The sequence below is a fragment of the Cyclopterus lumpus genome, chromosome 25, assembly GCF_009769545.1.
Source record: "Cyclopterus lumpus isolate fCycLum1 chromosome 25, fCycLum1.pri, whole genome shotgun sequence".
Classification (NCBI taxonomy): Eukaryota; Metazoa; Chordata; class Actinopteri; order Perciformes; family Cyclopteridae; genus Cyclopterus; species Cyclopterus lumpus.
In genome coordinates, this window is record NC_046990.1 from 9,034,625 (window position 1) to 9,049,860 (window position 15,236).

At 45.0% G+C, this 15,236-nt stretch overlaps 1 protein-coding gene across 1 annotated transcript; it reads left to right on the plus strand.

Annotated features, from left to right (window-relative positions):
- Positions 1–9,672: 9,672 nt before the first annotated feature.
- prss35 (serine protease 35) lies at positions 9,673–13,858 on the plus strand. The gene is made up of 2 exons (XM_034529013.1): positions 9,673–9,747; positions 12,285–13,858. Exon 2 carries the CDS (start codon positions 12,304–12,306, stop codon positions 13,576–13,578), a length of 1,275 nt encoding a protein of 424 aa, XP_034384904.1. The 5' UTR covers positions 9,673–9,747; positions 12,285–12,303; the 3' UTR covers positions 13,579–13,858.
- Positions 13,859–15,236: the final 1,378 nt, after the last annotated feature.

The following is a 15,236-nucleotide window of genomic DNA, read 5'->3' on the forward strand; positions in this document are numbered from 1 at the left end:
GCCACTTTAATAGCATGACTAAAATTATTGATGATCAGAAAATCTTCCTGCATCGGTATCAGTGGAGGAAGGAGTATGTTTACTCAAGTACTGTACTGTAAGTAGAATTGTGTACTTTTACTCTATTTTGTAACTACTACAATTATTTTATAACTTGAGTTATTTATTTGATAACTTGAAAATAGAAAAATTCTGATGTATTGCGATGTTCAAGAAAAGACTTCATTTATCACCAGGTCGACATTAACAATCTATCAAGCAGTATATAAAAAGATTAAAATGAACAATAAAGTGACACTTATCTATATATTATTATTCTAAAAAGGGACCAGTCTCCTTAATGTGCATTTTGTACTTTTTGTACTCATATTTATAGTATATTTTGAAGCTTTTACTGTTGTGCTTTCACACGATTCAAATGTTGAATGCGTGACTTTTACTTTGGCGGTATCGCTACTCCTTCTTGGTGTTCAGTAGGTGAAGGACAAACAGTCACGGTCACGATCTGAGAAGAGGTGTCTCGTTGACCTGCCGCAATCGGATGGGCTCTGCAGATAAAGAAAGAGAACAGAATGATTGGTGATTCTGAAATAAAAGGTGCCGACTAGCGGGGCTACGCTCATAAAAGGCTGCCTTTTGAGTTCATTTCATCACCTCTCCTCATCAACTCTTCATGAACCACCCCCCCCCCCGGTTCAACCAGATGTTTTATAGACGTAATTCTCTTGTTATTGCAACTTAATGACAAGCGCCGTCCTGACTCGCACGCACACACTCACACACACACACACACACACACACACACACACACAAACAAACGACGCTGAGCAACTGCCTCGACGATATGATCTGGATCCACACCTTGTTTATCCCCGTGGGGGCTGTTTCTGGCGAGGAAGAGGAGGACAAAGACAAATACAATTACTGAGAGTCAAATCACCCGCAAACACATGGTTTTTTCTCCCTCGCCTCCAGTTGTTCTGCGGCGTGCTGACGGTGACACCTGGCCACGCTTCCTGCACCGCCGAAGTTCGCAAAACCTGGTTGTTAAATGTAATTACAGCCAGAAAGGGGGGGTGTAAAACCATATAGCGTCTGATTGCTTTGACATCTGCCTGTATTGAGCATTGTGTGGTTCTGAAGGATTGTGCGGTGAGTCAGCAGCTCTTCTAAAGGTAGACAGCGGAACAAACACGGCACGCGAAAGAAGATCATCTGTCAAAGGTTGTTCACATCTTGAAGTGAAAGCATCTCTGAGACCTCTTGCACAGCTTCGTTGCTGAAGAAGCCCAATAAAAAGGCATTAATAATCAATAACCCGTGCATCGCTTTCCCTGACCTCTGTTTGCTAAGGCCATCGGCGATGCATTTTAGATTTTAGAACCTCCATCATATGTGCCGACCACTGGGTAAAACACCACAATTGACTTAATACATCAACAAGCAGCCCGGTCACCTGAAATCTACCTTCCCAATGCAACAAAACCACGTTGTGAAGTACGTTTCTTTTTTTTAGTCTTGCAGGCAGGAGGTCAAGGTGATAGAATGGGGTCAAAAAAACACAAGACGTTCACCCCGGAGACTGCTGCTCATGCCCATATGAACCAAGTGCTTTTGTTGGCTTTCTGCTGTGTTTTGTTTCATTTTCATAGTTATTTTAAGCCAAACTGAGTAGCTGATTAGCTTTTTTAAAAATATAATCACGTGTTTCTAACTGTGTCAAACTGCGATTTTCTTCGTAGGAGACACGGGGTTAAAGCAAGTTAATGCATCTGTCTAAATATATCAAAGAAGAAGTGAGCTGCTACTGCACGCACACTTTGAGCATCATTGCCTTATAAAAACAAATGACGAGGGTCTCTGACTGTAAGTGAGGAGTAGAAATGTGGGATTTGAGCGATGGATTAAAAGAAATAGGTGTGGGGGGGGGGGGGGGGGGGGGGAAGTCACAAAGGTCAACGAGCCAGGCGACACAAGAGTTTCAGGTGAAACAGTCCCTCTTTCACATGTACGTACTGTAGGTGTGCTCACCTGCCTCAGGCCTCCGGGGCATTTTGACCTACTGCTTTGAGAACCCGCAGTGGAATGCTTTGAGAACCCGCAGTGGGTTCTCAAAGCATTCCCACAGTCACAGTTTTACGAACTGGCAGCGTGTAGATTCCAGTTTGATCACTTGCTAAGGGGGAAAAATCGTAACAAAAAGCACATTTCCTCCTTCTGGGTACTTTTATGAGGCCGTAACTGTTTTGGACCCTGAACACAACACGCACACAAAAGAGCTGAGAGGCGTCGGCGCCGCTGTGCACCTTCAGTACTAGAGGAGGAAATGGGTGGAGGTTTTGGGAGGGGCTCCTGAGGGACGCTGCACTTCCAAGCCCGCTGCCATACATACTTACATGACTGCCCTCGTTCGCTTTCTCTCTCTCTCTCTCTCTCTCTCTCTCTCTCTCTCTTTTTCTCCTACAAGTCCATACATGACCTTCCCTGCCAGCCCCCCCAAATCAATGGGCCCTTTCACTGATCACTCCTCATAATGACCCACTATTTGAGCCCACGGATATTTGGGGAGGTGGAGAACGAGAGAGCGTGGAGCTTTTCTGTTGTGCGTTATTAGAGAAATGCTGGGTTGACAGAAAGTGTGCTGCGAGAAGGAGCTTGATCGTAATGGGCCAGGTTGAGTCGAGGATGCCCCTGAACATATCCAGAGGAGGGGGCCGCTGAGCCTTTGCCTAAACAAGCCCTATGCATGCCTCAAGTGCAGTGATTGTAGTGATTTGAGAGTTTAGATTTTTATTTTTTTTGATACTACTATTACTTTGTTGTTGTTAGGGCTGAATCAGGTTTGTCCTGGTGCTGGGGGATGTTTTAGGATACACTGAGCTCCTCTCTCCTCTTCTCTCTCTCCTTATGGACAAATTCTTCATTGCACATTACTAACTCTACTTCTTCCCCGGAGTCTTTGTGCCTTCTCGCATCACAGGTTTCATTGGACCTGGCTGTGTCTGGAGCCGGTCCTGGCTCCTGGGCCCTGCCATCTAACTCCTTGCCTTTGCTTCCTGCATCCTGCCCTTGGCTCGGGCCTGGCCTCATGCCTCATTGGCCCCGCCTCCTTCGCGATGCCTGCTGCATAATGGTCCGGACTCCTGCCTCCGTGGCCCTGCTGATGCCCCTCCTCTCTACCTCCTTCTGTTTACATGGATTGTGGAAATCTGGATCGTGGTCCATGCCAACTACTCATTATTCATAATTTCTGTCATATTCATTGAATGTGTTGTAACTCTGTAACGCTGTTCATCTAAACACATGACATCTATTGCTTCTGTCCATCCGGGGAGAGGGATCCTCCTCTGTTGCTCTCCTGAAGGTGTCTTCCCTTTTTTTCCCCCATAAAAGTTTTTTTTCAGTTTTTCCTGATCCTCTGAAATAAGAATATGCAGCGGGCAAGTCTACATTTGCCAAACACAACTGAACAAGACATTGAACAGCGAAGGTTCGGCCAGAGAGGCAAGCGGAGCTTCTCCAGTCAAAACTACTGCATGGCATTTGGCAGAATGAGCCGCAGAGGCGTCATCATTGCACTTCAACAAAACCCCCTTTCTTCTCCCGGTAAGAGGACAGGGATTAGTGTGTTAACCTCGTCAAACAGTGTGTTGACGTAACCTTTTGACCCCGCGGAATATGTGAGTCTGTCTGTCTTTCAACGTGCAAACACTCCGAGGCATTTCTACTTTCCCTGCTTCATTCTTCTCATATGAACTCATTGCAAACTTCTGAGCATTTGTTTTACGTGTTAATGTAAAAAAAAAAAAAAAAAAAAAGCCCAAAATGTCCCAAATTGTGCATGCAAGATGTCAAACATTATAAACTATTGGATGTATGTAATCTTTTTCTTTCTATCCACCCTCCGCTCACATGTATCAAGTCCTGGCAGGACACCCCTTCGTCCAAAAAAACCTCACCGTAATCAAGAGCTCCGGCGTGGTTGAATGTCACATTTCACCGCGTTTGTCTCGGCTTGTGTCCAAACAGTTTCACACACTTGCAGATCCCAATGCGATGCCGAATGGCTTGCCTCGAGCATCGAGTGTATAATCTGCGGGAAAAAAAATAAAATATGTGTTTGGGTGTACGGTGTTTTAAGTTATCGCAAAAGTGGAGGAACTGGATCGACATCTTGTGAACGTTCGCTCCTCTCTGGTGCGTGTACACATCATTATCCCGATAAGAGATGTGCTTTTTTTTTTGTGGCGTTTGTTTTTCCTGCTTTCTTCTTCGTCGAGCCCAGATTTCCTCGTCTGGGCCAAAATGTTTTGACACGTTGTTTTGGTGTGATGGATGAGGAGAGAGGAACTCTTTTTAACAAAGACATGTTCTCTTTACTTCAGTGCTTGGAGGAGCGTTAATGGCGGAACACTGCCATGTGTGTGCTGTACGGCAGCAGCACAGGATCTCTGTATGTGACGGAGAGGTCAGTGAAAGAGGCTCCTATGTTTTAGTTTGCCTTTTTCAAAGGAGGCTCGACTCCTAAACGCCATTTGCTTCTTGCAAGGTTTCGAGCTTTCTGAACCAACCATTACTGTACCGGAGCACGAGTTACAGGATCATCAAACCTGGCTGTAAAACCTCAAGTGTCCAAATACTATCCCCGTGAAGCCGTTGAGAAAAAGGGGCACGGTTTGTGTGTTTTTGGTTTGAGAGGGGAGCTGGTGGATGTTTCAGGTGCTTGCAGGTTTTGTGATATATTTTATGAATTTTATTGCAGGAGGATATTATGACCAGCCTGTATAAACATCAGGCCACACACAGAGAGAGGTCCCATGAGGATGGAGGCATACATGCTGATCTGTTGTACGTGACGGACTCGGTCTAGCGTGCTAATCTGCATATCAAAGCGCTGCACACCTAAACCAAGGAGGTTTTATTTATACGTCTGTCAGCTTGTCCGTTGTATTGGGCCATACGGTCAATTTCGAGGAGTTTTCTCAAAAATTCGTCCTCTAGGGGTTCACGAGGAGGTTGCTATGCAGGCCACATGGGATATGTAATCCCTCTAGGTTGTTCTGGGTCGGCAGCATGGTCTCCGCCTGGAATACCTGCCAGGGAGGCATCCAAATCAGATGGCCGGACCATGAGTGTAGGTGAGGTTTGGAACGTCAATCGACAGGTCGGTGCTCCCTCTTTATCACAGAAGTCCATCACTCTCATGCTATACCTAACCCTCACTGGGGTTGGAACACGTCGTGCCAGGTACTTGGACTCCATCAATTGGGGCGGTGACAAGCCTCCCGACGTCAAAGAGAGCAATCAAGCGTAATCTGACAATCTTTGGCCGAGACGTAACTTCCCTGAAAGGTTAAGTGTTTCTTGAAGGTACTGACGGCAGTGCGGCGACCTGCCTTCACAAGCCCATCTTTGCAGCAGGACTGTGGTTGCCTATTAATTTGCACATGGGGTTCAAAGGGGCACGTGTGACTCCAGTCAGCCTTTCATCACATACAGTCTCTGCTCTGAAAGCTGGCATACCAGCCATTTACCCAAATATTTACAATCAAAAAAGGTTATAAACTGCATGTGGATCTAAGCGAGACCTTTAACTAACTGTCCCATTACTGTTTATATATATATATATATATATATATATATATATATATATATATATATATATATATATATATATATATTTACTATACATACTGTATTAATGTGTGTGTATGTGAGGTAGAGAGTCCTATCATATCAATGGTGGTCTGTTAGCCATGGAGCGGAGCTAAAAGACCATTCAGTTGTCAAAATAAAGCCTGTGGAAGTGAACTGCAGGTCAGTGCAGCCTTCTCCGTTGGTTTATAGTGTGGTCTGTGTGGAGGAGGAGGCTTCCTTTAATGTCGACTGCAGCGAAAAGGGCAACGAGGTCCTCTAATGCCACTGCATGCTACGGCACTGTGCAACGTAAATTTGCGGACTGCCATTGTTAAAAAAAATTAGTATACCGTGGCTATTTTTTTTTTTAAACGTCTGAGTTTGTGCAGGCTGTCCCGTGTCGCACTACTCATGATTCTCTCTGACCCATCAGTAGTCTGCCGTGTTTTAGTGATCGCATGGAACATCGATCGAGCCGGTACTTATGGATAGTACCAAGTGCTATCCATAACTTTTGATAATAAGAACGCGAAAAAATAGCAATTGTAATGTGTAATGAACTGAACTGAACTGAACTCAATTGGACTGAACGGGAGTGGACAAAACTGCACTGGATGCGCTGGATTAGACTACACTGGACTAGACTGTACTGAACTAGACTGGACTCAACTGAAATGGATTGGACTAAACTGCACTGGACTGCACTGGGATGGATGATAGTCTAATATTCCATCACAGTCCAGTGTAGTACAGTGTCGTCTAATCATTGGACTACACTGGACTGTACTGGACTACACTGAACTGGACTGGGCGGGACTGAACTAGATTAGACTAGAATGGACTGAACTGGACTGAACTGGACTGTTTAGTGGAAGCTTTGAGCTTTCTTAAATTTGAAACACAAATCAGGGAGCTCGCCATCACTAAAAATAATAAATGTACACGTCCAGAGGAAGAACTCACCGGCAGCATTATGAGATACAGTGAGTCGGGACATGTGGCTGCTCATAGATGAAAGTAAAACTGAACGCTAGTCCCCGTAAAACCTTCACTTGAACTCCATTTACAGGTTTACTGCTGTGAAGAAGGGCAAGGTCTCATCCTCAACACCCAAACACAACTAATGAAATTCCTGAAACTTAGCTCCCACCAATAGGCATCCATCTACCGCGGCGGAGCGCAAAGGGAGCACTTCCCGTGGGGGTGCAACGCCGGCACAAAAGCCCCTCTATCCGCACCGCACAGCGCCGACCAGGAATATCACTCACTGCCTCTCTATCTGGAAGCCACGGGGCCGAGAGCAGAGGCATCTCTCTCACTCTCGTTTTTCTCCTTTTCACGCCCACGTCTGTGACCTTTGACCTTGAACTTAACTGAAAACAGGAACTACTACTGTGTAGATTTTTTTTTTTTTGTCTGCAACTGTGAGGGTTGTGATAACTGTGGTCACAGTGGTTTGTCCTCTGAGAGGTGGGGGAGCATGTTGCCAAGGACACAATAATAATACAACTACTCATTTGTGTATCCACAGTCGACCATTTGTGCCTGAGGAAGAAAGACAGTGAAGAAAAAGAAAGAGAACAAACACCGCTACTCGATAGCTGGTCTATCCAGGATGTTTTTATTAAATATTTCAGCTGGCGTACCATTTCATTTTCAACTCACTAGTCGGCTGTAGAGCTGTTTCAAGTTCTCCCTTTCTCTCTGTTAGAGAATGCCGCAGGTCTATTACGTGGCCCACTGATTAAGCAAATGTATAAAGCCAGGCAGACAATGTGCAGATGAAGATATTAACCGCGCGTTGGACGACCCCGACTCATTTTAGAATGAGGCCGAAAATCTGCCAGTTAATCAGTCAACCTGAAGGACCGAAGATCTGGCTCTTGGACGATGGGTTGGATTTCTGGTATTTAGGTCAGAAATTTGGGTTGGCTGTCCACGATAAATAGAAAAAGGACGCCCAGTTTAAAGCTACCCTGTTTTTCTTTCAGTGTCCTTCCTAGTATAACATTTGCAAGTCTTTTTTATTTTAATTTTATATCCAACATTGTTTAAATTCATGTTTACGAGCTAGCGGTCTTGGCTGGCACATCGCTGCCACCTGTGAATCATTGGAACAGTGTGGAACCATTGGCAGGACTGTGTATTCAGTCACCGTGGTGTGCCTGTCACGACAAATAAAAAAGGCCCCCCCTCATTAAACTGCTCCATAGCACTAGGAGAGGTCAATGTAGTTCCATGAATGGCCACTAGACGTTGGCAACAAGTGTGTGCTCATCCTCCCGGCTCCTTGTTTACATAATTTAGACGTCGTGGCTTCAGTAAATTGGAGGATGGCGGTGGGTGGTGAACCCAACCGAAGCTACAAAGAGTCTCTTCAGAGAGCTGTGGGTGATGTCATGTGCACAGCGCTTCTTTTCCCACAGTCTGCGTGGCCTTCTGCATAACTTAGTATGACTTTGCAAAAAAGAAAAAATGTAAAAAGCACTCGAGGGACCACTGTGTGTGTATACAGTCCAAACTGTAAGTCTGAAGGAGGAATCGGGACCACACCCAGAGAGAGAGAGAGAGAAACGTAGCTCATATCCCAACACAATGTGATCGCCGTGATCACCAACATGTCGGTCAGGTGTGCAGCCCACCCAAGTCTTCTCTCTCTTTCTCTCTCTCTCTCTCTATTGGGGAACTGGTGTACGTCTACAACCAGTTTGCTGCGAAGCCTCCTGTAAATCAAAGTGACTGACAGAAGTGATTACACAAAGATCAGGTTCAAATCCAAATGAGATCCTGTACTCCTCATTCCTGCTCAAGCCAGATGTGTGTCATCACACTCCGTTGGCAACGAGCCTGGCCAACGTAACGCCCTCCTCTTCCCTGCTGGAGGCTAGCAGCTCCAGGCCACATTAGCCTCGACTAGCTTACCCCAACCTGAATCTCTTGCCGAAAGGAAGGTTGTCACGTTGCATTGTGGGCAATGTAGGCACAAAGTTTGGACAAGGAGGAAATGTGCGTCAAATGAAAACCTTATAGCTCACCGACAATGTGTGCAATGCTAAATTGTTGGAGGGAGTGACATTCTCCATGTATTTATCAGTACTTTTAAGGAAAGGGAGAACAAAAATACGTCTTCCGCTTTCCTCAAAAGCTTCTCACATTGTTTAATCAGAATGATTGTTGGAAGCCTCGTGTCAAAGATTTTACCAGCAGAACTAAAGATTAGAGAAAAGTTATTCTTCTTCCCTCCTGGTATACTGCCACATGTGCAGGGTTGGAGCAGTCCAGGTCACTATAGGGCTCCAACCCCCTGTGCTGTTTTTTACTGCACATGAGTAAAAAGAATAGCCAACATTTTGTGAACATTTATCATAATCCCCTTGTATTCTTAAAGGATTTCCTTAAAAAAATATATATATATAATATGTGTTCTCTCTGAAAGGTCATCACCTTTCTGCTCGGGAATGTGGGTGCATTGTAGGTACAGAACACAGCTGTTAGTGTTGACACTTTACTGGACTAAAAAGTGCTGCAGATGTTGAGGCTCGCACGGCTCCGAATGCCTTGGAATCTATTGTGGAGGGAGCGGCAGAACTAATTCCTTCAAAGTCCTCTGAAAGTCCCATTGACTGAGGCGCTCTCCTCCCGCTGTACACCGGCACACCTCCCATGGGCCGCGTCTGAATAGACCACTGACATCACCCAAGTCAGCCTTTAGTTAGAACGGCCCGGCTTTTGTCACAAGTTAAAAAAAAAAAGAAGAAGAAGTTTTTTTCTGATTTTTCTGATTTTTTTTCATTTTTTTGCTTTCCCCCCCTCCTCCTCCTCCCCTTCCCTTCATCCCTCCCTCCCTCCCTCCTTCTTCAGCATCAAGTGCAGCCTGAGCGGAGCGTCCCGGCTGTGACTCTCCTTCTCTCTCTCTCTCTCTCTCTCTCTCTCTCTCTCACTCTCTCAACAGAAGCAATGAAGAGAAGGGAGCCATCGCCCTGCTGATACCAGGACGTCTGGGTTGCAGCAACACCCGTGTGTTGTCTACTGAGATCATATTTGTATATTTCTAGGGAAAACAAACAATACATTGCGGATTTGGCATATCCATCAATCGGATGCAAGCAGGTAGGACGTCTTTGTCATTTTTTGTTATTAATTATTGCGACTCCTTGATGGAACCATTGGGGGAAGTGTTATCTTTTTTTTAATTACATTCAGTTAATTTCATATGTTTATGTTTTCAGTTTTGTCTTTCCGTTTGGAATGTTGTTTATTTTCTTTGCGGATGCACTTTGTCCCCTCCAGGAATTTCATCCTGCACAATATTCCTTATTTATATATATGATTTGAGAGATGTTTTTGTTATTGTTACAGACTTTTATCAATTCGTGAAACAGAAATACTTTTATAGACAGTTTGCATAAGTTGCTTTGCAATTATTATTGTACAGTATGCAGTATGCTATAACAGATGTGGAATTACAGATGTGGTTTCTTCACATTGGATTGTATATTTAATTTGACGGGGTATTCATTTGCACAGCTAATATTGATATTTGTTATTTTTGGGAATGAGGAGAGACTCGGCTTTGATATTTACAAAAACATTTTGTGTATAAATTCGACTTTTCTTTTGCACATTATTGTTGAGAACTGACAGTGTCTTTCCCCTTGCTTGTCACACTGGAAGACGTCGTGTGAACCTGTCAAAATAAATGAAACAGTGAATTATTTTGTCATTAAACATGACAATAGAAGCTGGATCCATGATTCTTGAGTTGGAGATGGACTCTCGTGCATATATATATATATATAGCGCCATCCGTTGGTCACTCTGTCTCCTGGGTGCCTCTAGCTGTGGGATGCCGAGGGGGCACAGCCTCTTGTTCAGCTGACTGCAGTGGAAACAAATTGTTCAAATGAGCGCCTTCCGTGACCAAGAGTCATCATGGCAGCGTATCAGTTTCCACTTTATGATGAACATAATTGTAGGCTCTCTTCTAGATTTGTGTTATGTCTGAGTCGGGCGGTGGGAGTGTGAAGCGGAACAGAAACTTAATTTCAGTTTTGTACTCTCATTTATTGAGGCTGTTTTACAGCTCCTGTGGGCTTGTATTTGATCACCGTCTGCTTCATGGGGCTGGTTAGATGTTGGCCACTGGACACGTTTTATTGGACTCCGTGGTAGACTTAAGCCGAATGTGTCTCCTTTGCAGTTGGATGACAATGCACACACTGGCCAACAAAAAGGAAATAAAAAAAAGTATTCTTGGAAGTTTCAACTTAAAAAAAAAAGAAAGAAAAAAAAAGGTGCTTTGGGCACTATCTCTGCAGAGGAGGAGGTATGCATCGGAATGGTCCACAGGAGATGCTGTGTGTCACATTTTCATGCTGCACATCTCATTGATAGGGATTGTGTGGTTGTGGACCCCCTGGACTCTATAAGATACAAGCTGGATTCCACCAGATGGTAGATGTGTCTGTCACCCACCATCTAACCCCCTTAAAAAGCCAAAGTGAATGCAATCACTGTGACCTCAGTTTAAAATCAACTGTCGGAGTTGCACTCCTGCCGCGGTGCTCCACAATGAACGACAACCAAATGATTCCCTCTCCCCGCGTGACTTCACCACCCAACTCTCCGACTCTGTAGTTAAGTGATGGTCTGCTGAATGTTTTAAAGCTTTATCAGGCTTATTGGCGGCATCACACAACGTAGAGTAGAAGCATGAACCGAGCAGGCTGTCTGCGGTCCACGTAGCCATTCGGCTTGATGTCATTTGTATGCACAACGAGGAGCGACGAGTGGAGCGAAGGAAACCAGATATGGTCATTACTGAAAGAGAAGGTTAACCATTGTGGCAAACCTCCAAGCCACTGTCTCAGCCCATTCAGAGCATCGGGGGTTCATCCTCTCCTCCTCGCTGCCCGCAGCCTCCAGCAAGACTCAGAGGACGTTAATCTCCTCTCAACCGCACGGCTAATGTTTTATATGTTTCACATAGAAAGCTCTTTCTTTACGTACATAATGATTAGGAATGCTCTAAGAAAAACTGGACAATAACGAGTGTGTTGTGCTGTCACACAACAGATGTCTCTAATATCCTGGGCTACATTGCCTCCCTGTGGCCATACATGGGTCTGTGTTTATTTTTTTTCTCGACCTGGAGGCCTCAACATCTCAGCTCACGGGAGTCTGAGTGTTCCCACATGTTTCATTTGTTTAAAGCTGATTTAAGATTCCAAAGAAGAAGCGTTGTGCGCCCTGTAATGATGTCCTAGTACTCAAGCAAGGATCGCAGAATCCTCAATGTCACAAGCCAAATAACAATTTTTTAAAAAGCAGCTCGGTTTTCACTTATTGAGTATGGTTCATCCTCTGGGCACCACGGGTACCTGTACTAAATGGTATGGCAATCCAAATTACACTTGACCAGACAGCTCACTTAAAAAAAAAAGTAAGCGCAAATCTCGTGTGGGTGCAAGAAGAAAAGTTAGAGATCAGATCCATCCAAAAGTTCCCGTGATATTTCATTCTGGACCTAAGTGGCTGACGGTCGTCCATCTGACGTTGCCGTGGATAGCGAATACGTGTAAACTATGAATCTTTCCACCTTTATTACAAAGTGTCCCTAAGTCGTCCTCTCTTTCTTTATATTCCAGAGCCAGGCCCAACTTAACAATGGGCCCCATAACCCTGTGCGTGCTGCTCCCGGTAACGGTGCTGGCTGTGGTGGTGGCTATAGCTGCTGAGGGCAATGCAGTGGACGACGAGTACACCTGGCCACAGTGGAAGGTGCCTCTGGTAAAAACAAGACGCACTGTGCCTCTAAGCAGCCCAAACTTTTCAGCCCATCCTCAGCCGGAGCTGAGCGGCACCTGTGGGATCGAGTGTCAGCGCCGCCTCCCCGCCTCCTCTCTGGGCGACCTGGAGCAGTTCCTGTCCTACGAGACGGTGTACGAGAACGGCACGCGTACGTACACTTCAGTTTCCGTGCAGGGCCTCAACGAGGTGACTGCCTGGCCCGGGAACATCTCGTCCAGCTCCCGACACAAACGCGAGGTGTACGGCACGGATACCCGCTTCAGCATCTCAGATAAGCAGTTCTCCACCAAATATCCCTTCTCCACCTCTGTGAAGATCTCCACCGGATGCTCCGGGGTTCTCGTGTCACCTAAACACGTGCTCACCGCTGCCCACTGCGTCCACGACGGGAAGGATTATCTGGATGGGGTGCAGAAGCTGCGCGTTGGCATTCTGAAGGAGAAGTCCAGACGAGGGAAAGGAGGCAAAGGGAGAGGAGGTCGTGGAAAGGGCAAACGGAGAAAGGGAGACAAGGATGAAGAGGAAGTGGAGGAGAAGGAAGATAATGGAGGGAAAGGGGACCGGAAAGGGAAAGGGAAAGGGCGAAAGAGCAGGAGTCGGCGAAGTGCGGAATCAGGGAAACCTTCGTTTCGGTGGACCGGGGTGAAGAAGACCCAGGTGCCTAAGGGCTGGTTCAAAGGTGTGTCTGACGGACTGGCTGCGGATTATGACTATGCTGTTTTGGAGCTGAAGAAAGCCCCAAAGGTCAAGCACATGGATCTGGGTGTTATTCCATCGGTGAAGAAGCTCCCAGCCGGGAGGATCCACTTCTCTGGCTTTGACGATGACCGTCCTGGCAACCTGGTGTACCGGTTCTGCTCCGTCTCGGAGGAGTCCAACGACTTGTTGTACCAGTACTGCGATGCCAAGCCCGGCTCCAGTGGCTCTGGGATCTACATCCGCCTCAAAGAGCCTGGCAAGAAGAAGTGGACGAGGAAGATCATTGGGGTTTTCTCCGGTCACCAGTGGGTGGATGTAAACGGGAACGGGATGCAGCAGGATTACAACGTGGCGGTGAGGATAACGCCTCTCAAATATGCACAGATCTGCTACTGGGTCCACGGGGACTCGAGTGAGTGCCAGGTAGCCTAAGAAATACAGAGGATCCGTCCCCTTAAACCAGCAACTCTCTCTGCGCAAGGGACACCCTACCTATACCCACCAACCCCTCATCAGCCACCAGGGGCCGCCGGCGACTGCCTCTCCTCTTCCTGCTTCCCTTTTACCTCCTGTGCCTCTTGCTACATCACACACACACACACACACACACACACACACACACACGCACACACACACACACACACACACAGCCATACAGACTACATGTTGACAACAACAAGAACTCGTCAGCGCACCAAGAGAACTGCGGCTCTTCAGCTTTTCTAATTTATTTCTGAAAAAAAACAACCAAGAAAAAAATATGTATTGTATGTATTTAAGATCGTTCAGATCTGCCATTTTTGCTTTCAATTTTTGATCTTTTTTATTTGAATATGTTTTTAAGATTTCACATTTTTGGATACGATGTCGGAACAGTGTATATTCAAATGTCCCCGGTGCATTCGTCAACTCGGCTTTGTATGAAGAGACCTGCATTTTCAAGTTTTCCTCCACCACTGTAAAGATGGCGTTGACAAAAGACCCAGAAGAAATTAATGTAACTTTTGTTTTTACAAATTAACTATAGAGAGATATTGAGATAACTGTTTTATAAAAAAATAATAATAATTGGTGGAACTGGTGTTTTGCATTGTGTATATCTAGATTATAATTTTTTTTTTTAACAACTACCTTTTAAGAAAAGACAGTTGTCTGTCTAGTTAGAGAAAAGGTCCTCATGAATCATGGATAGAATTGTTTTTTTTCCAATTTCTGAGACACACCATCTGTTCTCTGTTCTTGCAACGCAGTGAAATGTGGTTTCATTGTTGTGCACATAATTATATCGGTGCTTATCCAGAAGACGTGGTGCTAATTTATGGAATTGTAAACTTTTTTGGGGTGGGGGGGGTGGGGGGACAGGGAGACTTATATATTTTGATAGCCCAATACTGTAACGATGTATTTCATGTGAGGCGACATATTGGGGTTGTGTTAAAATGGGGACTGAACCATTTGTTGATTTACTTGAGCTGTTTTTCTAATTCTAAGGGTTAAATGAGATTATTCGAGGCAATATTGTTATAAAATAACAAATCTAAATCTGGGATGTGGTATTTTTTACCTTTCAAGTTGATGTTTATGTTCCAAAAAAAATTAATGCGAGTATCCTTTTGAATACCAAATACCTGAAAACAATGATGCCGATTGAAGACTACCAACCATTAAAGCAAGATTATTACTTGTGTGTGTGTGTGTTTGTGACGATCCGGATGGCAAAGAATCATTTCTACTATTATATACTGTCGTCATTAACTGTGCCATTTATTTAAATGTTTAATTCATCTAAATTTAAATCAACAACAACTAATGCATGTCAAGTCAACTAAAGCAGGGCTTCATTATTTAGCTGGGGGCAAAAGGTATTGTTGGGCACCTTTTGACGCCTCTGACCTCCGGCCTGCTGCACATTATCTAGTACCCTATTTATGTCCCTATGCATCTATTGATTTAATATGAAATATGTCATCTTCAAACTGACACGTCTAAAACCGTCGTAATACGAAAGAAAATAAATCCTCATCGTGGTCAGTTCAATCCGTCATTGAATTTATTGCACCTCAAAAGGGGCTTACATGCACTGGGGCGGG